General features: G+C 60.6%; 1 protein-coding gene across 6 annotated transcripts; it reads right to left on the bottom strand.

Annotated features, from left to right (window-relative positions):
* Nucleotides 1-26,507, bottom strand: SYNGR1 (synaptogyrin 1). 6 transcript variants are annotated; one of them, XM_008509558.2, is made up of 5 exons: nt 25,550-25,612; nt 24,920-25,096; nt 9,495-9,732; nt 8,034-8,179; nt 5,937-6,660 (listed from the first exon to the last, which is right to left on the bottom strand). In XM_008509558.2, exons 1-5 carry the CDS (start codon nt 25,595-25,597, stop codon nt 6,568-6,570), a joined length of 702 nt encoding a protein of 233 aa, XP_008507780.2. In that variant the 5' UTR covers nt 25,598-25,612; the 3' UTR covers nt 5,937-6,567. The 6 variants fall into 6 exon arrangements, with proteins under 6 accessions (XP_070456496.1, XP_070456492.1, XP_070456493.1 ...); XM_070600395.1 differs by lacking the exons at nt 24,920-25,096; nt 25,550-25,612 and adding an exon at nt 26,332-26,507 and having other exon boundaries at nt 1-6,660; XM_070600391.1 differs by lacking the exons at nt 5,937-6,660; nt 24,920-25,096; nt 25,550-25,612 and adding exons at nt 1-3,775; nt 26,332-26,502.
* Nucleotides 26,508-27,781: the final 1,274 nt, after the last annotated feature.

Genomic DNA, 27,781 nt, shown 5'->3' with positions numbered 1-27,781 from the left:
TGGGTTTTGATTTTTACTTTATTACCATGTCACCAGAAGACACCACCTTCACTTGGTTCATCACAAATGGACAGATGTCATAAAGGAGGGTGCCACAGGGCCACTGGATTCACTCTTGAGAGACTTAACCAGGTGGTGGGGAGTCCAGTGGGGGCCCAGGATGGGGACCGCCATTCACTGCACAAACGCACACACACGGATATATTTGTGGAGCCTTATATTATACATCTTATATATAGAAAATATATATATTTATACTATACACAGGCAGTAATGCTGCGGAACGGGCCGGGCCACCCAGACCAGGGCTGTGGGCATGGGGAGGGGAGTGTCACATCAAGGGGCAGCGCTGGGAGATGGCTGGACCAGCCCACCCTCCCACAAATTCTTAGGAGGGGTACTCTCCCTTCATGCTCCTTAGAGAATCAAAGGGGTCTCGGGCCAAGGGTCGGGGGCCCCCAAGGGGTCACAAGTGGGGGCTCTTGGTTACAGGGGGAAAGCCTGGGGCCCCCAGGAGTCTCTTAAGATCAAGAATCACCAAGGAAGGTGGGAGGGGGGAGCAGATGCCAGTCCCCTGGGAATTAGTCCCTCAATCGTCACATCCCTGGTGGACCAGCAGCTGCATCCAGATGGCCTGTGACTCCACAGGATGAGTGTCAACTCCGAGGCAGGAGACTGGAACCCCGAACCTCTAGCTCTGTACTTGACTTGGGACAGTCACTTCCTTCCTGGCCCAGACTCTACCATCTCTAAGGGTCCTTGTAGCTCTAAGGCCGTGTGGAACCTAGTTCTCCAGGGCCCTCTCTTGTGCTTGATGGGAGGAGGGAGCCTAAACTCTGCAAGGTCAGGCTGCAGGGGAGCCCTGCTCCAAGGGAAGGCTCGGAAGCAAGGGAGAGGCAGAGGGGGCAGCAGGGAGGGAAAAGGGGATACCGCTGGCCTGTGAGCAAAGGCTCTAAGCTTGGGGCCCCAGGGGGCTGTCCTCAGCCAACAGAAGGAGCAGGGCTTCCCCACCGGCCTCCCAGGAGGGGAGTCAGGGGACCTGGATCTCACCTAAAGCCTGCCGTCCGGCATCTCGCGCCCTCTCTTTCTCACCACCATGGGCTGGCCCCTACCAGCGCCCACCCTGACGGTGGGATTGTGTCTGGGACAAGTGAGGGATTTGAAGTGAGATGACCCAGTGCCCCCCAATCCTGGCAGGGTTCTTGTAAACTATCTCAGTCTGGGGCGGCAGGGAGGGCCTGTAATACACACCCAGGGATTGGGTGAAGCTTAATGGCACCTTGCCCTCCAGCCCAGCATCACCAGGGATGGGTCAGTGCCCAGGGAGAACAGATGAGCTGCACCCTAGTCTCCTAGCACCCATCAGCAGGAGGTTTTGGGTGGGGAGTGGCAAGGGGAGGACTTCTCGCAGCCTCCTGCGTGGGCACGGAACGTCACCACTCTACCACAAACACACCCACACCCTTGCCTGTTTTGCAAAACTCCGGGTGGGTGCAGGGTCCACTGCTCAGCCTGGCAGAAACCATGACCGGATCCTGTCCCCACTTGGGCCACCCCGGGGGAGAGACTGTAGACAGACCCCTTCCCCACATGTGGGAAATTGAAGTCAGCAACAACCAGCTGTTGCTCCGCTGTCTGGGGTCCTTCCGTCACAGCTGCCCTCGGGAGGACTGGAACACTCAGTTCAGATCCACACTCCACTGCTCACTCACGCTCTCCCAGCCTCAGTTCCCCCTTCTGTTAAGTGGGGACAAATGACGCTACTTCTCTGCCTAGAAGTTCCTTCTCCTTCCCTTGTTACCAGGCCAGCTCCCGCCCATCCACAGGGCCCCTCCTCGGGGAGTCTTGGCCTGTCATGTGCTTATCCCGTGCTTCGCCCGCCTAATGGACCCTGGGTCTAGCTGTAGCTTTAATGCTTGTCTCTGATGGACTGTCAGCTCCTTGAGGGCAGGGACCTCTGCACAGAGGTGCCCCATAACTGCTGAATCAACGGGCAAGTGAGTGAACGTGGGGGCACGGGGTGCTGGTGGTGGGCACACCCAGCAGGTGCCGACCTACAACCCCCCTGCCCTGCTCCCCGAGGCACTGGCCAGTGGACCCTGGACCCCAAGCTTCCCCACACGTCTCTCCATCCTTAAGGCTGCCCTGTCTCCTACGGCTCAGTGAGGAGCCCACCTTGTGCAATCCCTCCCTGTCCCACACCCTCCCTGTGCCTTTGGGGACACCTGCTACCCTCCCCCTCCAGCCTGTGGCCTCCCTGAGCCTACCACGCCCAGGGGCTCTCACTGCTCATCTTGGGGGCGGTTTGTCCCACTGTGGCAGCTCTCAGGCCAGCCTTGCTGGGCCCAGAGGAAGGCCCCTCCACGCCCTTGGTTGTTGCAGCCCCTGAGCCCTCAGCAGAGGGGAAGATGACACAGTGTCCCAGATCAGTTCTGTTTCCTGGGAGGTCACAAGGGCAGGGAATCAGGGCAGCTGCTAGGTGGCTGGGGCAAGAACCCTGGCAGAAAGCCCAGCTCTGCCATTCACTCACTGTGACCTTGGGCCAGTCGCTCCCCATTCTGGGCCTCCTCGTCCACCCTGCCCTGGACAAGGACGTAGTGAGCCCCTCCTAGAGGCAGGGACAGTGGTCAGTCCTTTCGGAGGCCACAGACGGGGTGCTGGAGCTCCCTGGGGGACAGGCGCCGTGCCTGGGAAACACGTGAGCAAGGCGAGCCCTCTTGGCTGCGAACCCTGGGAGGAGGCCAGGGAGGGGCCGCCGGGATGTGGGGACAGGGGCCTGGAGGCAGGGCTGCCCCGCTGCGGGGACAGCCGAGGCAGAACAGGCCCCTGGCTTGCAGCAGAATCAGGGTGTCTCATGGGCTGAGGTCCTCAAGGCCTCTCAGTGATGGTAGCACTGAGCAGGAGAGCCCCAGGCTCAGGGGCAGGAAGGCAGGGACGGGGGGCAGCAAGTACTCTATAGTTAGTGGCCTGGGCGTGGCCCCACCTCCACCACTGGCTGCCTGACTGACCCTGGGCAAGTGACCTTGACCTCTCCAGGTCTGTTTCCTCGAACATACAATGGAGACAGCCCCCACACTCCTGCAGGGCTGTTGTGTCACTCCTGGCATGACAGCCCCCAGTGTCCCACAGGGGTTCACACTCACCCTGCACCCAAACCTTCCCGGCATCACCCCGGTCCGTCTTTCCCACCATTCCCACCTCTGGTACCAACGGGGCCTCCTCCACTTCTGACTTCTCCCTTTCCAGGGGCCGTTTCTCTCCCACCACCCGTGCCGAGCACAGGCCTGGCACACTGGAGGCGCTCAGTGAACGCTCCATGACACAATGAATGAATGCAAACACCCGCAGCCCCTGCTGGACACACTTGCACACACGTGTAGACCCCCAACCCTTACTGCCCCATCCCACCCCGAGCTGCTCTGGACCTCAGTGGAACCACCAGAAGCTGGTGAGGCGCTGGGCAGGGCAGCCTGGGAGGGACCAGGGGCTGGCGTGGAGGAGGGGCGGCTGGGGCTGGGGCAGGGGCAGGTGGGGGGCAGGCGGTCTCTGCGGCTCAGTAGCCCTGTGACTGGTAGCCCTGGGGCTCAGGGTCAAAGGCGCTGGCCGGCTGCTGGTAGGTGCCGCCCACGCCGGCAGGGTCTGGCCCGGCGCTGGGCTCCGCGTAGGGGGCGTAAGGCATGCTGGAGTCCTGGCTGGGATCCGTGTAGTCCTGGGAGAAGAGGGCCGAGTCGGCGCCAATCTGGTACCGCTTGAAGGCCAGCACAGCCTGGCCCGCCTGGGACGGGGGCCGCGGGACAAGGACAGGCGGGAGGGGATGGTTAGGGGAGAGACAGACAAGAGCACTGGGTTAGTGGTGGTTAGTTCACAGGACACAGGCAAGAGAGGGTTACACATCCTCCAAGCACCGAAGATGAAACCCAGTGGGACCGAGGGGAAGGCAGGCTGTCCTTGCAGCCAGCCCGCAGGGTCCCAGAACCACATCATCCAGCCAGAAGGAAGATCAGAAGTCACCACCTTCTCCGCCCCCCAATCCCAGAGGGCAGTCTGGGCCACCAGAAATTCTAGAGTCTCCACTATGGAGTGTTAAAATGACCCACAACATCCTCTCAAACTGTGTTCTCCGGGGTGTTTTGTGGAATGGGGAAAAGAAGTTTCTCAGTGGGACAGAAAACTGGTGGTATCTCCTAAAGGCCATTCTAGGTGTGGCCATATGACTAAGTGCTGGCCAATGTGTTACCCCCAGTTCTTTGTCCCACCCTTTGACTTGATGCTTGGAATGTCGAGGTGATAGCTGGAGCTCTAGTTGCCATAATGGATCACAAGATCCATGAGCCAAATTGTAGGGATGGAAGAGGCCTGGGTCACTAAAGACTTCTGGAGCCACTATGCCAGGCTTGGCCTCTGTTTAAACCACTGTTCTTTGCAATTTCTGTCATTTGCTGCTGAACCTAATTCTAACTCAAAACGCTTGGTCAAACAAGTTTGGGAAACTGAGTTAAACAGAGTCTTGACTATTTAATGTGTGCTGGGGTCCCCGAGGGAAAAATTATGGCAAGCAACATCTGCCAGTCCCATCTGACTGCTGCAGCCCTTTCTTCACAGGACCCAGTTGGCAGAGACTTGTTCACAGCACACATGCCTAGGTGGGGAATTCTTTTCAGTAAAAGCAGTTACACTGTTACTAAGGACAATGACAGTGACCACACCAAGCCAGGGAATAAATTCAATCTGTCATTAGAAAAGCAGCCCACAGGTTTACACTGCGAGCATCCTCCAGAGGCCCTTCCAGCCCAGGTAACCTGCCTGGGACAGACGGATGCTGGGAACCCAGATCTGAACACAGGGTCCTGCCCCTGCCCAGGCCAGGGTCCCCCACCTCCTTCCCTGTGGTCAGCCCCCCAACAAGGCACTAAGTCAACCAGGAACCCAAAAGGGCAACTGGGTAGAGTCAGGGAGCGAAGTGTGCCGGCATTTTATTCCAGAAAGTTGCAGAAGCCCAATGACTAGGCATTAACTTTTGATTTGCGTCACTGGAGAACTCTGAGGGGCAGCCCTTCCAGGGAAGTGGATGTTGAATGCAAAGCGCAGAGGCCTGGGAATGGCGACGAGGACAAGGGGAGCTGTGCTGGGGAAACCAGCTGCGGCTCTCCTGTACTTCCCACACTGTGGGTTTGAGGTCCTGGGGCTCAGGTGTGGGAACCTGGAGAGGCAGGGGGGTGAGAGCCCCCTGGGGTAGAGGCCAGGTCCTCAGCCCCCTGGAGCCATCGGCAGGCCCACAGGAGCAAACAGGGAATGAATGAGTCCCCGAGAGGAACAGCTGCAGACCGGGTTCTCCCGGAGCTCCCTGGCTCCACCCTCCGGGCTGGTTTCCTGTGTGGAGGCAGAGGGCAGGCACAGATGACCTCTGCAGACCCTTCCAGGGAGAGGCCTCAGGCTAAGGGACCCAGCACTGTCTCTCTGGTCACTCCTGTGCTCCCACTGAGTCAGGGCCTCCCTTAGCCATCCAGTTCAAGGGGCCACAAGACAGGACGGGGCGTGGGCCCTGCTGGACTAGGGGAGGAAGGGAAGCTGGGAGTTCTGCTCAGAACCCAGGGACCTGGAGGTCCACCTGGCTCTGCTTCTTCAGAGCAGGTATGCCGTCTGCAGCCTCTCCACTGTGCAGCAGGCAGTCTGCACTTGTATGCCTCTCGTGTCAGGAAGCTCACTCTCTGTGTGCTTTGCTCTGGGGGCTGTTTGTGCTCCATTACCTCCTCAACTCCCACAGAGAGTGGAGGGATGGGTTCCTGTCCAGGCAGCTGAGGGCCAAGGAGAGAACCGGTGCAGAACTGGAGGCCAAATTCCTTTGCAAGAACAGGGACTCGCCACATAAGAATCACCCCCAAAGCAGAGATTATGGAGGTGCCCCCGACTCCTTGGAGAATGAGTGAATGAATGAATGAAAAAACAAAAGAGCCTCCATTTATTGAGCATCTCTGTGCTAAGCCCCGGGCCAGCCTTTGTTTCCTCCACACAATAGCCCTGAGAGGTTGGTCCATGATCACTCCTCAGTCCAGGGAAGTGACGCACGCTCAGAGAGGGGCAGGGGTTTGCCCAGGGTCACACCGCACAAGAGAGTCCTCGGATGTCCCGGGCCAGACCCCCCTTGGCAGCCATCCTCCATGAGGACTGTGAACTCAGCCTTCACGCTGCAGCCGAGACAGGCTCTCAGACTGTCGGCAGCTCCGCACCTAGGCAGCCCACGTACGGAGCTACCCCCGACCTCTAACAGCCCGTGGCAGCCCATCTGGGGGAGATTTCGGTTTGTTCGTCTTCCCCTCCCCAGCCTGCGGGCTCCCGGGGCCAGGGACCCCGCCTGATTCATCAGTGGGCACAGGACAGCTGCTCAATAAATGTTTACTGAACGGATGGACGCACGAGGAATGCACAGAGGAGGTGAATGAGTCAGTGCGAGTCCTAACCGGACCCCCAGGCCGCCCCGGCCCCTGCCGGTCCTGGCAGCCGCTGCCCCCACCGCCCCCGGGCAGGCGCGGGGCTCCCTGCCCGGAAGGCGGAGGCCTAGGCCTAGGCCTAGGGCTGCGCTGCGGCGGGGAAGAGCGTGCTGTACTCCTCCTGGAAGGTAAGCTCCTTGAACCTCCGCGCGGCCAGGGCTGCAGTCAGGCTCTGCCGGGAGAGAGCGCGGGTGAGGCCGACCGGCAGGGCCGAGACCGCGGGGGCGCCAGCAGCAGGCTGGCTTCGGCGGCCGGCGGGCACCTGTCAGTCAGGCCTCAGGCCCGCCCCCGGAAGTCCTGCTGTCCAATCACACACTCCTCCTCTGGGAGCCCCGCCCCCTGGGGGGGCACCTGCTCTGCCCGAGATGCCCCGGGGTCACTGGTTCTTCCTGCCCAGCCTTGAGGACGCGGAGAACTGGAGTGACCACGGCTGGCCTGCTGGGACCTGAACCACAGGTCTCCTCCTCCCAACCCTAGCTCCCAATATTGTATTGGGTGAGGTCCCAGGAGAAAACGGATATCCAGGGGCCCTCAAAAGAAGAAAGAAGTTGCCTCGGGCCAGGCCCAGGAGCCTGGGGGACAGGGACCTGCAGCACAGGTGCGCAGGAGGGGCTGGGTCTCCTCCCTGCGGAAGGCAGGCCGAGGACCGTGGAGGGGCGGGTGAGGAGAGGGCTGCAGGCAAGCCAGGGAACCCTTGGGATGGGGGCAGGGAGCCCATGTGACCCCAGATATCTGCAGGATGGAGATGAGGGAAGAAAAAGAACTAAATGGAGATGACCTGGAACCAGTGGGAAAGGGCGGCCTTGCTGTCATGCTGGTTGGCGCTCGAGACCACCGCGTTCAGAGCCCACAAAGCTGTGCCCTCTGGCCAGCTGAGCCCAGAGACATGTTTTGACTCACACAATATATTTTACTTAATTTGAATAAACTGCTCACCTAGGGATCAGATTTCACATAGAAATTCAGATTTCTAGCTTTTCTGGAAAAATAGGAAGACCTGTCCCCTGTGGGTTCCCATTTCAGCTTCAGAACAGCTGAGCAAAGTGTGTGCTTTCAGGACGGGCATGCACATGGCCCCGGGCCCACTCACACCTTCTCACGTCCTGCCTGCCCGTGGGAGGCTGAGTTTGTGACACTCCCCCACCCCAATCCAATCTCCGATTTCACAGACAGGAGGACAGAGGCCTGGAAAATGACAGGCAGCCCCAAGATGGGACCCAGGTCTCCTGACTCCCTCCCAGCCTCAAGACCTCGAAGCCTTATCTTCCCGTCTGGGCCTCAGCTTTCTTGTTTGTAAAAGGGGAAAATAAATAGCAACCACTCAACTACTGGCGTTGTTGGGAGGGGGACCCTGACCCAGGAAGGGGCTCTGCAACTAAGCGAGGGAATGCCATCACCACGTGACTGTCCTTGCCCGCAATGGCAACAGTCTCCTTCCCCAGGGAGCACCCCACCGGGAGCGAGCAAGGAGGGAGGCAGATGGGGTCTCTAGCCGTGCTGACAGGCCGCCACCCGGGCAGCAGGCTGGGCGGGCGCTGTACTCACCCACGTGAAGATGGAGAAGAAGGAGAAGGCGATGGCGGCCCGTGCCGCGTCCGTCCCTTCGTTCAGCGGGTTGTCCTTGGGCTTGGAGACCTGCCACTGGTTGGCCAGGTAGCAGAAGCCCACGAACCAGAGGAAGGCCCAGAAGGCTGGGGGTCCACCAGGACCAGGCCGAATGGGCCACGCATAGGGAGCAAGCGGGAAACCGAGGCACAGGGAGAGGTTCAGGAGCACGTCTCCCACACTCCCCCACCCCCAGCGGGAGAGGCGGGGCGGGGGGCAAGGGGGAGCACAGGGAAGGCGAGGCGAGAACAGAGAGGTGGGTCAGATGCAGAGCGGGAGAGAGACGAGGGAAAGGAGCCAGCCAGGCCGAGCAGAGAGCGAGGCCAGGAGCAGAGCCGGGACAGCCGCGACAGTGAGAAGGGAGGGGAGCAGGGGGAGACAGAGAGAAAAGAAAAAACCAGTCAGCCTAGGCCGGCATTTCTCTAACCTCAGCCTAACACAGACTTCCCAGGAGGATCCCCGGGGGACCCTGGTCCAGCCCTGAGGCCTGCAGCTCTCTGGGAGGAGCACCGCCCGACCACGGGGCAGGGCGGGATGGGGGAGGCCAGGGCAAGGCTGGCAGCTCAGACCCAGATGGCTGTGAACCTCGTCCTCTAACGTTTGTGCAGCCTCACAAAGCTCCCGAGGTGGGTGAGTGGCCCTTCAGAGCCGAGGTCTGGGGGGTTAGGAGTGGAAGCCTTGTGGCAACAGGATCTTCTGCGGGTGCCCAGGGTCTACCCAGGGAGGACCAGAGCTGCTCACGATAAAGTATGTGTGTGCCCAGGGGTGGTCTCCAGAGGCACTGCTGGGAACCCTGGGGCTCCCTGGAACACAGTTTGAGAACTACTAATCTCATTCCAGTTCCTTCAAGTCTAAGGATCCCCAGGCCTCAATGCTGGGCTCGTCCTGAGAGACCAGGCCTGGAAATGGAGGGAGGTCCCAGCCAGAGACCTGAGACCACGGCCTCACTGACCCCCAGCCAATCAGATTCTCAAATCTCATGGGGCCGGAGGTCAGGGTACCCGCCCAGGTCCGTCTCTGAAGGGCAAGGGCAGGAGGTCGCAGTGGCTCCCCAGCTCCAGTCCTGCGCTCCCCAGGTCTGGCTGGCGCTTGCAGGGACTGGCTGTAGGCCTTCTGTCCCCACCTTGCTCAGTTCTCGTGGCCCCAGGGAGGTGGCACGGAAGAGGCCACTGAGAGATCAGACGACTCCTCCGAGGCCGCACTGCCCTCCCGGCTGGGAGCCATGGGCTCTTCTGGGTCTCGGGCCAGCCCTGGCCCCACCCCTCCCCGCGGCCAGCCATGGGCCCCACGTCTGCCCCTCACTCGCCTGCACCTCGTTTGCTCGCGGGTGTGTGTGAGGACAGAGGGGCCGCAACGCCCCTCGCAGGCTCTGCCGGGCCAGGGGTGCCCACAGGCACTCACCCGAGACGCCGATGTCAGACAGCACGGCTTTCTTGCGGTCCTTCACGCTGCTGATCTGCGGGAAGTACACGTCCAGGGCCAGGTAGAGCAGGCAGGTGAGGAAGGCGAGCACGCCCACAGCCACGCCGTAGCTGCAGGCGTTGGGGTTTCGGTTGTAGATGCAGAACTCCTTCCCCTCCGAGGGGCTGTTGAGGTAGCCCTCGTTCACGATGGAGCCGAACACCACGATGGAGAAGAGCTGTGGGTGGGAGCAAGTGCACGTGAGAGTCAGCCCCACCGGGTACCAGCCCTGGGGGAGGAGGAGGCTGCCAACACCCCCCGGCTTGCTGCCTGCCCCTCTGTGAGCCCTCTTCACCCCAAACAGCTACAAGGCTGGCGTTAAGCAGGCATTTCAGAGGGGAGGCCCAGAGAGGGTGAGCAACCTGCTTAGGGTCACACGGCACACGAGGGAACAATCACTTCCTTCCTCAGCTGTAGGCACTGAGGGCCCTTTGACCACACATTTGGCCCAACGCCCCCAGCCAGGTCTTGAGAGGTCTTCCTGGGTCCTGATGCCAAGGTTCCCCTAGGACCGGATGCAGCCTCCCAGAACAAGCGGTCTTATGCCCTCTTGGGAGGTGAACCTGCTAAAACCCACCTCCCAGCTGACTCCTCCGGACGCTGGCAGAGGCCAGCCCCGTCTGGTGCTCCCATCCCCTCTGCGGAGCCATAGGCTGCTGGGGTCTCAAGCCCTGTCTCGGTCCCACCCTTCCCTCTTGCCCAGGCCCTGGCAGGTGGCAGGAGTGAGGAATGAAAGAGGAACACCGGTGCAGTCCCGCCAACCACAGGGCAAGCTGCACGACCGCGTGCGTTACGCGCGGCACCTCATTTAACCTCATAACCCTCCGCCACACGTCCGTTTCAGTTAGGGAGGCTGCCAGCTGGGACGGCCCCGTGACCCTCTCCTGGTATCCACGCCCTCGTGCATCTCCTTCCCCGACTGTGGGCTGGGCCCAGTGATTTGCTTCTAAGACAGAATATGGCAAAAAGTGATGGGACATCGCTTCTGTGAGGAGGTCACGGAGACTCCGGCCTCTGTCTTGCTCGCCCTCCTCCCTCCCCTCATTAGCTCGCTCTGATGGAGGCGGCTGCCGTGCTGCCAGCTGCCCTGTGGAGAGGCCCGGGGGGCAGGAACTGAGGGCAGCCAACAGCAGGCAGGGAGCTGAGCCCCTTGGTCCACAGAACCAAGTCCTGCTGGCACCGTGTCGGTGAGCTTGACCTCAGCCCTCAGATGAGACCGCTGCCCTGGCTGACACCGCAATTGTGGCTTGAGGGACCTTGAGGCAGAAGCAGCCAGCCAAGCAGATTCCCGTCCTGCAGAAACTGTGCGATCACAAGTGTTCATTGTTTCAAGCTACAATGTTTTTGGGGCAGTTTGTTACACAGCAATAGCTAACTAACACCATCACTATCAGCATTTACAGATGAGGTGCTCAAGGTGCGGGCATTGGCTGCAGTGCCCAGGGTCACACAACTGGGAAGTGGCAGAGCTGGCTTCAAGCCCAGGGGACCCGCCTCGGAAGTTCTCCCTTTTTGCTCCTGCCTCTCACCCCCATGAATCTGTGTGAGGCTGAGGAGGCCCGGACCCAACGGACACCCACATGAGAAGCAGAGCCCCAGGTGTGGCCAGCAGTGAGCCTGAGGCGAGGCCAGAGGGGGTTGTTATTGTCCATTCTCCACTTCTCTGTGTTTTCCAATTTTCTAGAAGAGAAACTATAATTTCCATATGAGCCAGACACATTTCCATGTTCAGCTGCTGCCCAGAATGGGCAGTGACTCCAGGGTCGGTGTGGGAAAAAATATGAGGAATGTTTTGACTTTTTTCATCTTATCTTTTTATGACATCTACATTTGACATAGGTTTTATAATGTACTGGATATATTACACTAGTAGTTATAATATACGTGAAACAAATAAGTATATTTAATGGGAGGATTGACTCAAAAATGTTTGTGCATGATCAAAAGTCTGGAGACCACTGATTCACAACGCTGTGTGTTACGAGGGATTCTGACCCAAACGCCCATCAACGGATGAAACGTTGTGAAACGAGAGAGAGGTGGTGGCTGCCCAGCACTGCGAATGCACTAAATGCCACTGACCTGTACACTTTACAATGGTTTATTGTGTGTTATGTGAATTCTTCTGCAATTAGAGAAAAAAAAAAAAGGATTGTCGGGCCGTGTCCTTGCTCAGCCACGGGCACAGAGTGGGCCGCGGCACCCGTGAGCCACACAGTTGCCCGTCCTGATTAGGGAACGTACACAGAGCCACATCCTCAGACCCACGCAGCATCCAGGCTCACAGCCCCGCCTGTCCCAGGTTCTGCATCGTCACAAGCACCCCTCCCCCCCAAAGCCGGGGGCAAGTCATCCCATCTCCGATTAACTGACGAGGAGAAGGAGGCTCAGAAAGGGGAGGTGGCCCTGTTGTCAGCAGCATGGGCTGAACTCGAACCCGGTCTTCTGAGTCTCAGCCCTGTGCTCTTTTCCACCCAATCAAGCTGACTCTCAGCCTCAGGAGGCGGGCCCTGAAGACGGGCTGCTGTTTCCAGAGACCCAGGGGATCAGACCAGGGAGAAAGGGCTGGAGGGCAGCAAAGTATCAGGAGGTGTTACCGGAGTGTCTGTGCCCAGGGACACAAGGGGGAGTGACAGGAAGTCCTGACTTCAAAGCAATTGTCAAAGGGACCCCTGGGCAACTGACAAAGTCTAGACACGCAAGGCGGATGCTGGATACCGGGTGACGAAGGCAGGCTCTGACAGCCAGCTGCCTGGGCTGTGCACTGCACACCTCCAGGGACCACCATTCACACAGCCCTTTGGACCCATACACCAAGACAAGTCCAAGGTTCCTCCCAGAAAACTGCCAGGTCGGCAATCTGAGGCCCTGTCCTGGATGTCACTAGACATCACCAATCCAGCAGAATGCAAAAGCCCCTTGATTAGAGAGAGATTTCAGACACTGAGGAGTCACACAGGGCAGCCAGATTCAAATCCCAGGCCTGCTGCTCATGCTGTGTGGCCTCAGGCAAGTGACTTAACCTCTCTGAGCCTCAGACTGGTCCTCTGTAGAAATGACCCTTCCCTCCAGGGATGATGGGGGAAGTACACAAAGTGCCCGGAGCAGAGCAGAGCAGGGCTTACTGAGGGTGAGCTCCCTTCTCCTGAGGCCCAGGACAGCAGGGAGAGCACCAGGACACATAACCCTCCCTGCGGGCTGGAGGAGACACTGCTGCTGCCAGAGGCAGGAAAAAGGGTGGGTGCCCTTCCAAACGACGGCAGGTGGAGGTGAGAGCGGGAGCAGGCAGGAGGAAGTCTGGGCTTTGGGGACAGCAGAAGAGGAAGCATTAAGACGGGCCCTCTTGGGGGAGAAAAGCAGGGAGTCCTCGGAGAGGCAAGGAGGAAAGTGCTGGAGACGAAGTGTCCCCAAGAGAGTGAGGAGCAAGATCAAAACACCCTCAGAGGGATGGGCGGGGCCCACGGGAAGAGCAAAGGACATGCGGGGTCAGGCATTCGTCACAGGACAGAGGCTTGCACCTGGCACCCTGTGCGAGGGGGTCAGGAGCAGCCGTGTCCACCTGTGGAGGGAGCTGCCCGGAGGGGCAGGAGTGACAGGGGCAGGAGCAGGGTCAGACTGCCTGGGCCTGCTGAATCCTAGCTTGGCCACTTGTCTAGTGGGGTGACCGTGAGCAAATGACTTGCCCTCTTTGGGCCTCAGTTCCCTCATCTGTGGAGTGGGACGATGATGCACCTGGTGGTCTCACTGTCGTCTCGTGAGGGATGGATGGGGTCACGTGTGCGGGGCAGCACAGGGCAGGGAGCAAGCACCCAGAGACGCCAGCCCGGTGTGGGACAAGTGGAGCAGACAATACGGCAATGACGGGCGGCGGCAAAGGCGGGGGGCGGGTGGCGGTGGTCAGCAAAGGGGGCCCTGGGCAGGGGCTCCGAGCTGAGACTGGAAGGAGCCGGCCTGCAAAGGCCAGGGGGAAGCATGTTTCAGGCAGAAGAACAGAAAGGGCAAAGGCCGAAGGTGGAGGAGGAGGTGGGTAGAGCAGTGACTAGGGAGCTGGGGCTGGAGAGGACACGGGACAGGAGGCGGGTACGTGGGGAAGGGGGACTGGGGGGGACACAGCAGGGACATGGGGTTGAAACGCAGTGAGAAGTCACGGGGTGGGTGACAAGATCTGGCTCTTGCGGATCATGGGCCCCAGTGTGCAGCATGAAGGCCGCCCCGCTCCCCCCGGGCCTTTTGGACACAACCTGCACATCTCGGGCAGGTAGTCAAGGCCCCGCATACGCGGGCCCCACCCACCTGGGGCCTCCTCTCCCTTCGCACCACCAGCTGCGTCCCCACCTCCTCGCCCCTCCTCCCTGGAGGCCTGTTCCATCACACCAGGGTCCTGAGCTGTTCCGGACTTTCTGTTCACATCGGGTGGAGGTGGGGCGAGCTGCTAGGGGCCCCTCTGCTGGCATGTGCCATCCAGGAGCTGACCACTGTGCACCCCCAGGGCCCCCTGTGTCCCGGGCCTGGGAGGCCTCATCTCCAAGGCCAGAGAACCGGGCTTACCATCAGTTGTTCATTCACTCAACAGTGTTTCCTGGGCCCCTGGTATGTGCCAGGCTCTGTGCTGGAGGCTGCAAGGTCCCCACTCTCACTGAGGGAAACAAACAGTAAACTGACAAATACGTACCCAAGTCCTGACAAGTGTCTTGAGGAAGCATAAAGCAGAGAGAGAGGAGACAGGCTAGGTCACTGGGGGCCTCTGATGAAGTGACCTTTGAGCAGAGGCCCGAGTGCTGTGAGGCAGAGCCATGCAGGTTTGTGGGAGGGTCAATCCAGGGGGAAGTAAACACAAGTGCAAAGGCCCTGGGATGCGAATAAGCTGGGTGTGTTGAGGAGGTGGGTGTGGCAGAGCAGAGCAGAGTGAGGTGAGCTCACCAAGGCAGGAAGGGGGGGCTGGCCCTAGGGCCTTGAGGGGCGAGGTGCGTTCAGGAGCCACTTCAGGCTTAGGAAGAACAGATGGCTGACTTGATCTGACTTAGGTTTGAAAAGAATCACCTGGCTGCCCTGTAGGGCAGGGGTGAAGCAGAGAGACCAGCTGGGGGCCACGTCGCCCCAGGTGAGGGCCGAGGGGGCTGGGCTGGGCGGCAGCAGCAATGGGGAGGCGGGCGGGTGCTGGACATACTCTGGAGGTGAAGCCACAGAATATGCTGACAGGTCTGCGGGAGTTAGAGCAAGAGCCGGGGCAGGGGTGGGAGGACAATGGAACAGGGCACCTGTGCCAGGTCCCCGGCAGGCCACAGGGCCAGGCCAGGACAGGCAGCACCCCCAGACCAGGCCCGAGAGTCTACAGATGGAGAAACTGAGGCTCGGGGAAGGGAAGAAGCGTTGCCAAGGACACACAACCAGTCCCTGGCGGTCTGCTGAACTCCCCCAGGACCCTCCGAGGCACAGGTTAACGTCTCCAGTTAGCTACCGAGGGGCTGGGAGCCCCAAGAGCAGGGCAGGGCATCAGGCTTCTGTCCCTCAGCCGCCCACCGTCCGAGGAGGACGGCGACCCACTCAGGACCTGCTGTCACTGAACTGCATGCTCTACACTCCGTGAGGGCCCCGTCCTCGTCCTCATTGGACAGCTGCATCCGGGGACTGGCCGGGTCAGCAGCTGGTCTGGGATGGACCCAGACTCCACGCCAAGTCTCTGAGTCCAAAGCCAGTGCCTGAGTCAGGCAGCCTTGGGGTGACTCGCGACGGCCGGGTCTGCAGGGCCAGCACAGAGCAGACACCGCAGCCAGAGAGCCAGAACCTAAGCGGGCTGACGGTCGATGGCGGCTCAGCAGCAGGGGCGCAGGGTCTGTGCGGGACGGAGGACAGGCTGCCCAGGAGAACCAGCACTGGGAGCAGGAGAGGATGGGGCGGCCCAGGGGGAGGACTAGAGAGGTGCTGGGCCCTGGCAGGCCCAGGACAAACCACCTCTTTCCCTTGAGCCCAAGAAAATGCTAAAAAAAGGAGAAGGGCCTAGGTAACCGGGCAGCGGCTCTGCGTGTTCTCACCATCTTTATAATCCAATCCTGGGTCTTTTAAAAACGGATTCCAGATGGCACTTGGAACAGAGCTACAGGAAACTCGGAAAAACAAATCAGAAGGAATCTCAGAGTCTTGGAATTTTAGGATCTTGAGCTACTGGACTCAGAGCCGCACAGAAACAGAGACCCCAGAACTCCCAGACCCCACCCTGGCCTTGCCTCTTGCCCTCCCCACCCAACACAGCCGTCCCAGAGGGCCGGGCTGGCACAGCCACAGGCTGTTTGATGTGTCTGCACCTGCTGTTCCCTCCTCCCAGAACGCCCTTCCCCACCTTTTCCATCTTTCAAATAGCAGTGAACTCCTTCTCACCCTTCGAAACCCTGCTGGGAGGTGGTGACCTCCAGTTGCCTTCTGGGACACCCTCCTTCCCAGTCACTCTCCCCCCCTGGACCCTGCACACATTCCTGCTGGGGACTCATTTACGGGTCTGTCCCCACCCCGAGACCCTGAGCCTGCCCACAGCCTCCGCAGGGGCCCTGCATGGATTGGGAGCATCTAAGGAAAATCGCCTCATTTAACCCTCACCAAAACCTCCAAAGGAAAATAAATGTGAAAACATGTCCACAGGGCAGACCACCTTAGCCCACATCCCCGAGGGAAGCTGAGGTCAGAGAGGCCTGCAGGGCACGGCCCCGGCCCAGGCCTGCCCCCACCTGCCCCCTCCAGCCCAGTCCAGAATGTGAGCCAAACCTCTATTCCCAGGAAGGAGCGAATTCCAGACCCCAGCCTCTGGGATCAGCACGAGACCCAGGAGGGACACCTGCTGCCCAGAGCTGTGTCACCACCCCAGAGCAGGAGGTGCCGGGCCGCTTTACTCCACACCCACACACAGCTGGTGCCTGGCCACCGCCGGGCATCAGGCTGACCCGGCTCCGGGAGAACGGGGCTGGGCGCAGCCAGTGTGCGGGGCAGAGGTCACTGCTGTCCGCCGGGCTTTCAACATCTTTAGGCTCATGCTGAGTTTCCCCAGACAAGCTGCAGCCAGACGAGGCCGGGAGCCAGCGGCCCTCGGGTCCACCATCTATCTCACCCCGTACAGAGACATCTGTTCCAAGCCAGACGGCTGGGAGGAGGCCCCGGTCGCCACCCTGCGCTGCAGGTGGCCAGTGGACCTGCTCGGTGACTCTCCACTTGGTAGCCTCGGCCGCTGCCCACTTCCAGGCTGCAACCCAGACCAGCCTCCTCGCCTCCTCCAAGCAGGCCCCAGGTGGCGGCCAGCCGTGCTTGCCAACCCCCACGCACGCAGGCCCTGCCGGGCGGCGGGCACAGTCCAGCCCCTAGGCCGGCTCTCATGCCCCGCTGTTTGGGCCGCTGGTCTCACCTCCAGCCTCTCCCAGCCCCCAGTGACCTCCAGCGCCCCCATGCATCTGAGCTCTGGCTCCCCACCAATGCTCACACCCCACAATGGACTCGGCCTCGAACCCCTCCAATCTGGGCCCAGTACTCCATCCTCCCCTGAATAACTCAAATTACCCCATGTCCCCACGCTGGTCCAGGCCACCACCGCCTCCTGCCAGGTGATGACAGCAGCGTCCCAGTCCCTGCATGTCCACTCCTGCCGCCTGCACTGCAGCTGGCGTGGTCTCTTTAAACCTAAGCCAGATCATGTCCCCCCTGCACCCTGACAGCGAAGTCCCCCTCCCGCAACCCCCAGGGCTCCTGCCTTCCTCTCAGACACACTTCCTACCACACTCATTCCTGCCTCAGGGCCTTGGCTGTTCCCAAGATTTTCCCATATCTTCCTGGCTGGCTCCCACTGGTTCCTTCTCAACATCCAAATCTCAGTGAAAGACACCTCCTCAGAGCAGTCCTCCCGACCTGATTCCCAGATCTACAATATTTCTCCCATACCACAATTTGTCTTCTTGATAACATCATTGTATAATGTTTTCCCTATTTATCGGTTCCCTTGTTGGGTGTACGTCTCACCCCCAGACCCAGAGGGAGGGTTAGGAAAGGCGTCGAGAGGAGTAAACAGCAAGCCTGATAGATGAGCAAAGACACAGGCAGCACAGGAGTCAGGAAAAAGGACATTCCCTCCTCGGCATCCCTGGCTTGCACCCCTCCCTCACTTGCACCCCTCTGACCACGGGGAGCTCACTCCCTAACAAGGGGGCTGCTGAGTCTTCTCCCTCACCACCAGCTGAAACGGCCTTCCTGCCGCTGTCCCACCAAAGTCCTCTATCCTGCCTCCTGGGCCCCAGGGAAGGGCTGAGAGAAGAAGGGAGCAGCTTTTGAGGGATGAGTCAGGCTGCCAAGGGCCCACCTTGGGACCCTGCCACCCCCAGGGTCATGTGAGGAGGCCGGCCGGAGCCAACGCAAGAGCGTGTGACGGGCACCAGGCAGCCCGGCTTCCTGACGGGCCTCATGTGAGGCTGCAGGGCCGAGGCGGGCTGTGGCCCCCAGTCCGTCCTCTCCTCCCCCGCCCGGCTCCACGTTCTGCAGCCTTGGAAGTGACCTGCCGGGGATTAGGCGGTAATCGTCCCGCAAGCTGACCCCACATTCTCGGCAGTGGGCAGGGGAGGGGGCTCTGCCGGGCTGGGGCCTGGGACCTCTGTCCCCAAGGTGCTAAGACTCGGCCGGTGACCTGAAGGAGGCCCTTTTCCTCCCCACACTGTCCCCATCCTTGCCCTCCTGGGGCTGCCTGACCACGAGGGGCCCGGGAGCCTCGTTAGAAAAGGGGAAACAGACCCAGAGCTGGGCCGGGGCTCACGCTTGGTGGCAGTCTCCGGACGCCCACTCCCTAACCTTCTACACCCTAGGTCCTTCCTCATCCAGGTCCTGCCACCTCTGCCCTGAGGAGGGGGGAGGAGAGGGGGTGAGCAATGCCAGCCCTGGAACCAGCCCTGCCTGGGCCCTTCCAGCAGGACCTCATTTACACCGCCAACGGCCCTCTGAGGGAGGCATTGCTGTCCCCATTTTACCGATGGGGAAACTGAGGCTCTGTGAGGTCCCTCACTGGGAAGAAGGTAGCTTTAAGCACCCAGTTCTGTGGCTCTTCCCCACCTCCCTGCCGCCTCTGCCCTCCGGCCCCACATGCCTGTCCCTGATACCTGTTTCTCTCCCTCTGGAAATTCCAGGCCTCAGGGAGAGAATCTCGGTCCAGGCCCTGGTGCACCTCCTAGAGAAGAAAGACACGAAGGGGACTGTGTCCTTGAGAGTCCTTACAGCCCTTCACACAGAGCGCAAGGGAAGCGGGGAGGAGAGAGCCAGCTTGGGGGGAATCCTGGAAGGCTTCAAGGGGGAGGTGATGTTTGAGTTGGGCCTTAAGGGCTGGGTGAGAGACCTGAATGGGGAGGGTGGGTGGAAGGAGGGCAGAGCAGTGCAGTTCTCCACCTCGTTCACCCACACGAGGAGCCCTCACAGGATGCCAGGCACTGTCTGGCACTGGGGATGCGACAGTGATGTCACAGATGCGGCCCTTCCCCGGGAGCTTACAGCCCACGAGGGCGGCAGCTCGGCCTTTCCCATGCTGTTCCTTCTGCCTGGAACTCCTTCTCCTGCCTCTGCTGGCTGGCCCCTCCCTCTCCTCTTGACTGTCACCTCCCTGTCCCTAACCTGAGGGAGTGTCCCTCACTCTGGGTCTCGCGCTCACCTCCATATTTCAACTAGTTTCTCCACCACATTTCCCTCCTACGCTGTGAGCCCTCACCAAAGAGCAGACACCAGCACGCGCTCAACGCGGACAGGAAACAGATGATGACAGGGTGACCCCGCCCTGCCGTTGGGGGATCTGGTAGGAGGACGGCTCCCTGTGGCTCCCTGCGGCTGAGAGAGCCACTGATAACCATCGGCCGATGTGAAGGTCACGCGTGATGGAGAGGTGGGGGAAGAAGCCTGAGCGGGGAGCACGTGAGAGGAAACCACAGTCATATCCGAGGGTCCAGAGCGATGGGTGAGGGGATGGAATAACGCTCCTTTGTAAGCTGCCGGGAGAAAGCTAGAGGGGAGAGGGCGACCTCAAGGATGGAGGAGAGGGAGGGAGAGAGACAGGGACCATCACTGGAGGCCTTGAGTAGGTGAGAGCGTGGGGTCCAGTGGCCGCAGTGAGGCTGGCCTGGGCCACCAGACAGGAGAGCGCCTGGGGAGGGGCCGAGGGGGACGTAAGCAGAGCTCTGCCAGGTGAGTGCAATGACAGGGGCTGGAGCTGGGAGCAGCCAAGTGAGACCACTGGGGAGCCCAGGCTGCAAAGGGGGCCTGGAGGACTGGGGTGAGGGCTGGCACACAGCAGGACAGCCGATGGCTCAGAAGATCCAGGCCCAAGGACCATTGGAATGGGGGCAGGCGAGGGGCAGAGCTGGAAAGACAGGGGGGCGGGGAGAGGCAGCGATCTGAGTCCACACAGGTGCTGGAAAGACCAGCTGGGCCTGGGGTACACCCAGTGGTGAGAGGGGCCGAGGCATGTGAGGACACGGCTGTGGGAGGAGGGGAGGCCAAGGCAGTGAGAGGCCAGGCTGTGAGAAGGATCACGGAAGCGGGCATGCAGTGACCAGGAACGAAGCAGGAAGCCGCTGGAGAGCCGGCCAGGTGGGCATCTCGAGGCTCAAAGCTGGGGAGAATGGTCTGGAAGCAGCCTCAGGAGCTGGAGGCCCCTGCCCCACCTCCAGGCCTGGCAGAGGGAGGGATGAAGGAGAGAAGAGTCCCCACTGAGGGTGTCCCCAGGGTGCCGGGGAAGCAGGGTCCTGTGGGGGAGGCCAGGTTACAGTGCAATTTACAGTTAGGATGTGCAGAGACAGAAGGCCGTGTCGTCTCGCCCCCCTGGACCGCGAGTTATTCGAGGAGCCCGGGCGTGTCAGTTCCTGGATGATCACGTCCTAAACAACGGCCACGCCTGCCTGTAGTCCTCTGCATCCCACACCTTCCTCCCCAGCAGAGGGGAGCGGAGCAAAATTCCAGCCCAGGAAGGGAAGGTTCCTCCAGAAACACAAGGGCCTGAGCCGCCCTGCCGGGCTCCAGCCAACACTGCTCTGCTCGCATACACGGGCCTGGGACCCAGGCCCCCTGCTGCAGACCCCTCAAAAAGCACTGAGCCGGGCAGTGGCTCTTGATCACTTCTCTAAAGACCGACGAGTCCAAAAGTTCCCAACCTACAATCCACTAGCAGCACGAGTGGGGCTCTTTGACGGCGGAAACGTTGGGAACCTCTACCCCAATCTGACTATGCTTTTCCCATTTGACAGATGGGGAAACTGAGGCCCAGAAAGGGTGGCATCTTGCTCAAGTCAGGGTCAGAGCCAGAGTCGGTGCAGAAGGAGGCCCCACGCACTTCCTAGAGCCCTGCCCTGTCTCTCCTCCCACCAGACAGCTGGTTCTTCCGGTCGGGGTGCCAAGTGTGGCTCCCTCACCAGCTCTGCCATCTGCCTCTCCCTTTCCACCCTCCTCCTCCTGGTTCTTCCTCCTCTCCGCCCTTCCTCCCCAGCCTTTGTTCTTTCTCCCCAGGCTCAGGCCTGTCTAACAAGCGGGCCACGTGGGACTCCCGGGGTGGCGGGGGACTCTCCTAAGCAGGAAGCGGGGGCCACATCCTCGACATCAGCGCAGGCTGTAACCCCAGCAACTCCAGTTAGCGTGTCTGGGCCTCAGCCTCTCACCTAAAGTGGGGGCAACAAAACCCACTTGACGGGGACGTCACACGCCCAGGAGGAGTGGATCATACAGCAGGCCCTTTAATTGTCCATTTCCACAAACCTTCATGTCCGCCCCAAACCCAGGCGCCCAACCCGCTGCGACAGATGAGGCGACAGAGGCTTAGAGGGGCCTGGGATTTTCCAAGGTCTCGTGCTGGTGGTCCTGCTCTTGACCCAAACCCCAGGCTCTCCCAGGCTCCCCCCGTACATGAGCAAATGCCCAAGACACCGGAAACCTATCAGCCAACAACTCCTGAAGACGTCCTTGTGGCGGACCCCAGCCCGGACCTGAGAGAGATGGACCAGCCAAGGGTCAGCCACGGGCGGGCGCAGAGGTGAGCAAGGTTCCAGGACTGTCAGCAATAAATGCCAAAGGAGCACTGGACCTGGCTCCTAAATAAAGGACAGGGCTGAGCCTGGCGCTGGGAGGGGACAGGCTGGACGAGACCACACATTTCCTGCCAGGACACCGGCCCCCAGGGTCCTCTCCAAGCCACGCTTCCACATGGCAGCCACAGGGAGCTTCCGAAACACACCTCTTTTCTGTTTACAACCCTCTGTGGCTCCCCATGGCCCTCGGATGAAGTCCAGCTCGTGTATCTGTTGTCCGAGCCCTTCCGGGGCTGCCCACTCCTGCCTAGCCTCTTGACTGGTTACTCCGACTCACACATCTGGGGCCCTCAAGAACTCACCCATCACTCATCATGAGAACTCACTCATCATTTCTAAAAGTCACTCATACCTCGTGCCTCCAGACATTTGCATGTGCTGTTCCTTCCACCGGGAACGCCCCTCCCCACTTCTTTATCAGAATCAGCTCAGCAGTCACCTTCCCCTGGAAGCCCTCCACTGCACCCACACACACACAGAGGTAGCTACATACTCCCCACTGGGTTTCCTTCTTGTAGCACCCCAAGCCTCCCCAGTGGTGCCTGTCGACTCAACTTCGTTCTCACTGGACTGAGAACATCTCCGGGGGCACACGGGCTGGCACTGAGCAGGGACTTGCTATCTGTGGAGTGAATGAATGAACGCCAGAGCTGGCCAGAGGCTCCATCTGCACGCTGGATCCCTTCCACCCGGGCTGCAGCGGGCTCCAGCAGGTCCATCCGAGGGAGGGCCAGGGCGTGGCCATCTGGTTGGGAGAGGGGCAAGGGCTGCCTCTGGAAGCTGCTGCGTTTGCAAAGCAAGCTCAGCTTTTCTGCTCAGTGTTCACCTGGGACAACTGAGGGAGGCTCACAACAAGGAGGCTGTGAATCCACCTCATCCAGCCACCCCTCGGTGCCACTGCCACCCAGGCAGGGAAGCCTCAGGGTGCACTGAATGTGGACCCTGCAGACTGGGCCCCAACTGCGGCTCTGACGGCCTGAGCCTTGAGCCAGTAGACAAGTCCCCTCCAGCCTGTGCCCTACTTCTGCCATCTGGGGGGACGACCCCCACTCTACTCACAGAATCCTGGGTGCTACAGCCAACGCCCTTAGGAGATCAATGCCGAAAACGGCGAAACTTCAAACACTGTATCCTTCTATTTTGCCAAAATAGAGCATTAAATAAAAGCCCGCTCATCTACCAGTACCAATACTCTTTTCCCACAGGCCCTTTCAACCCTCTAAAGCGAGAGCAGAAATTCCAACTAGAAGGTGGTCCTTCTCAGGAAACCAGTTAGCGCCCTCCTGGCACTCCATTCCCCCACCTGGCTCCAGAACAGAGCAAGGAGCAGCGGCGACGGGCACCCTGGACCTAGCCCAGCCTCCTCACTCAGATGGGGGGACCGAGGCACAGGGGGTGGGCACAGCTGGGGGAGCCGGGAGTGGCAGTGGATCTCCTGGCCTCCAGCCAGCGCAGCCCCATCTCCCCCGTAACCCAAGCCAAAGGCAGCAGCTCCGAGCTTGCCCTGGACACTGTCCCAACTCAGCCATGCCCTCCTGGCCCAGGGCAGGAAGGGTCCAAGTTGGGATCGGCCAGAGGGCTCACCACTTCCCTCCCCACCTTAAACAACACCGCCACTTCCCTCCCCACCTTAAACAACACAGCCAGCTCCCTCCCCACCTTAACCAACACAGCTAATTTCCCAGTTCCTGCTGTGAGCAATCACCCTGCCAGGTGTGTGGGGTGGGGGTGGGGGAAGCAGCTGGCAGAGTGAAGCTGAGAAAGCCTAGTTGAGATAGGGCGGTCCTAGGAGCTGCCTCCGCCCAGCCAGGCCTGGGGGCTCAGGGGACTCAGCTTCCAGGATGGGTTCAGGTTTGGTGAGGCCCTGAAGCTTAAACAGTTTGGGGGTCCTCTTTTGGAAAAATAACAGGAAAAGATCTTTTACAAATTCTACAAACTCACGAGCCCATGTGCACAGAGCTGGGCCCCTGCAGGGCTGTGGGAGCGGTGGTTCTGGGTGGCACAGGAGGAGTCCTGGAGAGAGCGACCAACCGGCTCTGCTTGTCCAGGACAGGGCAGCTCCCAGGACGTGGGACCGGGACTTTCAGTGCTAAAACCTGGAAAGTTCCGGCAAACCAGGAGGAACTGGTCACCCTGGCCCTGGAGCTCAGGTTCCATCAGCTCCAGGGAGAAGCTTGACGCCCGCCAGACCCCGCGGCGTTTGGAACAAGCGCGAGGGCAAAGGGCAGGTGGCCAGCCGCATCCCCGGCACCCTCCCCGCGTGTTAAAATGTCTCAGAGCACCACGCGTTTCTGAAAAGACTGGAAGGAGGAGCAGTCCTCCCTACGTGTGTGCGGGGATCACACATGGGTATTTTTTCCAAAAATTTTTTTATTGTGGTAAATACACACAACCTAAAATTTACCATCTTAACCATTTCTAAGCGTACAGTCAGTGGTATTAAGTACATTTAATATTGTTGTGCGACCATCACAAGTGATTTTTATATTTTCCAAAAATCGGGAGGTATTACTTTTATGACCAGAAAAAACTATATATTTTTAAAGGTGTCAGTCAAACTGTGTCAGGTACCTCTGCTCCAGCAGAGCAGTGAGCAGGGCTAGGAGGCGGTGGGGACATTTGGGGGCGTTTGGGCACTGGATGGCCCAGATGACCCTTATCCTTTCCAATCCTGAAACCCCAGGATCCCACACTCTTCCTGCCCCAGGGTGAGCACTGAGCCTGGGACACAGGAAGATAGTGGGTTCAAATCCTCTGTCTGCCCCTTTTTGCTCAGAAACCTTGGGCCTCTCTGAGCCTCAGTTTACTCAAGTGTGATACAGGCTGTTGGGGACTAGCTGGGTGATCATGAGAACACCCCTGCACACAGTGGGCACTCAATCGGAGTTCCCTTTCCTTCCTCCTGCCTGGAACGTCCTCCCCACACCCCGAGGTGCACATATGTAAACCTTCCTCATCCTTCCAAGCCCAATTCGACATCACCTTCTCCAGGAAGCCTCTCTGATTGCCACAGCAGGGAGACCCTCTCCTGGCTCTCAGGGCTCTGCCTGGGGTCCTTGGCTCACTCCCCAGTGGGACTGTGGGTGCCGTGAGCACTAAGGGCTGCATCTGAGTCATGCTGGCCTTCCCTCGGGGCCTCGATAACTCAATCAAGCTTCACTAAATGAAGCGATCACAGGCAGGAGTGACCCCCTCACAGAGCCCTCCCAGGCCAGTGGCCAGCAGAGGAGAGTGGTGCACACAGCTGGCCCACCTGATCAGGCAGGTGCCCCCCCAGAGCTCTACCTTTGCCAAGGGCCTGTCAGGGTCTCGGAGAGCTGAAGACTGGCACAGACGCATGAAGTCAGCCCCCCAAGCCCTCATGGAGGTGCCCAGGGTGCGAGGCTCTGTCCAGTCACTGAGGCGCAAAGAGTAACAGGACGGGACTTCCCTGCCCTCAAAGAGTCTCCATCTGGTGGGCGCCTGAGAAAAAAGGCGTTTAAACGTGACCACCCTTCTTGTGGCACCAGGAGGGGTTCTAACATTTGTAAGCAAAGGAAAGGTAGCTCCCTTATCTCTATGGGAGGCTGGAGATAAACACCAAGCTGTCCCACCCATCAGAACCTCACATGGCCCTGAGACCCAGGAAATGAGGGAGTCTGAGCACAGCTGGCCTTAGGCATAGCCCCCTGGGGCCCACAGGAATGGGCCATAGAGCAAGACCCTTCAGTGAGGGTGTCCAGGGATGGGCAGCCAACCCTGGGGAGCTCGAGGCACCCCTCTCAGACTGAGGCGGGCCTCCCTTCCCTGCGGTGCTGCCCAGGCCACGCGAACCCCTCCCCCTGTGCTCACTGTCTCTGTCCCATCCTCCTCACCCCACCCCGGGTCTGAACCCCACTCAGCCCTCTGCAGTGGGTGATTCCCCTGCCCACTGACCAGCGGTTGGACCGGGCATCCTTCCCCCGGGTCTCTCCCCACAGGCATCCAGGTGTGTGTTGAGGGAGGCTGTCAGAGAGCCATGAAACATCAGAGTCCAAGGAGGCCTCAAGGAGGCTCCTCCCACCTCTCTACAAATCAGGAAACTGAGGCACGAGAGAGGAGGTGACGTTCCCCACCCCAGAATTTAACTCCTCGTTTCCCGTGAACATTTCTTGGGTAGTTTCCAGCCCAAGGTCACGCTGCCAAGGAGAGGCCGTTCCCGGGTGGAAGCCAGGTATCCGGCGCCCGACGCACTGCTCCACACCAGGCGGGCTAAGCCATAAAAACCTGGTTCCCGGCCCTCTCCCGCTTGAACGTCCAGGGCAGGCGCGGCGTGCACCCCCGCGAGATGGCCCACGCCCTGATCCAAACCCCCAAAAAGGCCACCTGAAACCCAGGCTCCGTCCCCACGGTCGCCGGTCCGCCCGGGCGGCCGCGCAGAACCCGAGCCGCGCGCTGCACGGCCGCAGCCTGGAGGTCACGACCACGGGGGGCGAAGGAGCGCACGAATGGGGGGCGCCGGGAAGCTAGGGCTCCGGGAGCAGCAGCGCCGCCCCCGCGAGCGCCAGGACCCCCGCCCCGGGGCCCGGGAAGGAGGCAGGGGCGGGCGCCGGTGCCCCGGCAGGACGGCTACCCTGGCGGCCGCGCCCCGGCCCGGGGTCCGAGGGGGTCGGTGTCCGCCCCGGCGCGCCGGCCCTGCCCGCGCCCCCCGCCCGGCCGGGCCGCCCCGCCGTCCTTACCCAAGACACGACGCGCAGGATGGTGTGTGGCTGCCGGAGCAGGGTGTGGGGGTCGAAGGCGCCCCCGGCTTTGCCCGCTCCGTACGCACCCCCTTCCATCGTGGCTGCGCCCGCGCGGTGCCCCCAGCTCGGCGCGCGCCGGCCCTGCGCGTGCGCGGCGCCCCGCCCCCTCCCCCTCCGCGCTCGCGGCCGGCGCGGCCCGGGCTCCCGCGAGGGGGCGTCGTGAGCGGAGGCGCCGCGCGGGCCGGGCCGGGCGGTGCGCGCCCTCGATTGCGGGCGCGCGTGCTGCGGGCCGGGCGGGGGGCGCGCTCGTCGCGAGCGTGGTGACCTCTTTGCGAAGCGGGGGGCTGGCAGGGGTGCGGGCGCGCGAATGCGGGCCGTGTCCCCGTCCCCGGCGCGGGGCTGCGGGCGCGGTGGCCCCGGGCAGCCCCTCCGCGTCCAAGGGCAGGCGCACACCCTCTTGGTTATCTGCTTGCTTCCCGTCCCTCCCTCGGCCCCCAGTATAGCTAGGGGGCGGACGCCGCATTTGTCCTCCCCGCAGCGCGCTGGGCACACAGCGGAAGCCGCATGAAGATTTCTCGAAGGGATGGATGAACCACGAATGAACAGCCCCTCTCAGAGACCTCCAAAGCACAGCCCCACCTCCCCGGCGGCCTTTCCACCCTGCTTTCACGCTGACGTCACGTGGGGCCCCGTGTCTGCGGGCCTCCCACCCCCGGCCCGGAAGGGCCCAGAGACACCTGGCACAGAGGCGGGGGCTGAGGAAGGGCAGTAAAGTCTTAGGAAGCCTCCCCCCCACACCCACGCACACGTATCAGCATACCCTTTTCCTTAATCCAGTAATTAATTGTGTACTTATTCGTTCAGTTTTCCTCTGCTAGTCTGTAGGTTTTGCCTGTCGTGTTCGCTGCTGTAGCCAAGGGTCTCGCGCACAGTAGGCGCTCAATAAATAGGCCCTGGTCCCCATCACAGCCTGCGCTAGAGCTCCAGGTTTCACGGAAGCTGAGGCTGGATGGAGGCGTGCTGGCTGCGGTGGAAAGAACCACCTTCAGGTCTGGCTCTTCCGATGACCTGTAGTCCTTAGGGCCTCACTCTGTGCCTCTGGGCATCTCCAGTGTTTCCAGCCGCTGGACAAGGATGTCTGCAGAAGCCTTTGCCGGCGATGACAGAACATCCTGCTTTCTGTGATGACAGGACACCGGATCCGGGCAGAGGAAATGTGTGGTGGGCCTGAGGGCGCCTCATAAACAATACAGAGGCAGTGTCCATGCTAGGCTCTGATTATTGAATGCTAACTCTGTTCCAGGCCCTATGCTAAGGCTTTACATACATTATCTCATTTAAGACAGCGACTTTATGCTGTGATTATATATATACTATGATTATATGAAACTTCTAGAAGAAAACGTTCAGAGAAAATTGTTTGTGACTTTGGGTTAGGCAAAGAGTT

Source organism: Equus przewalskii, chromosome 29, assembly GCF_037783145.1.
Source record: "Equus przewalskii isolate Varuska chromosome 29, EquPr2, whole genome shotgun sequence".
In the NCBI taxonomy this organism is placed as follows: Eukaryota; Metazoa; Chordata; class Mammalia; order Perissodactyla; family Equidae; genus Equus; species Equus przewalskii.
The sequence above is the reverse complement of the archived record's forward strand: the minus strand, read 5'-3'. Positions and strand labels throughout refer to the sequence as shown.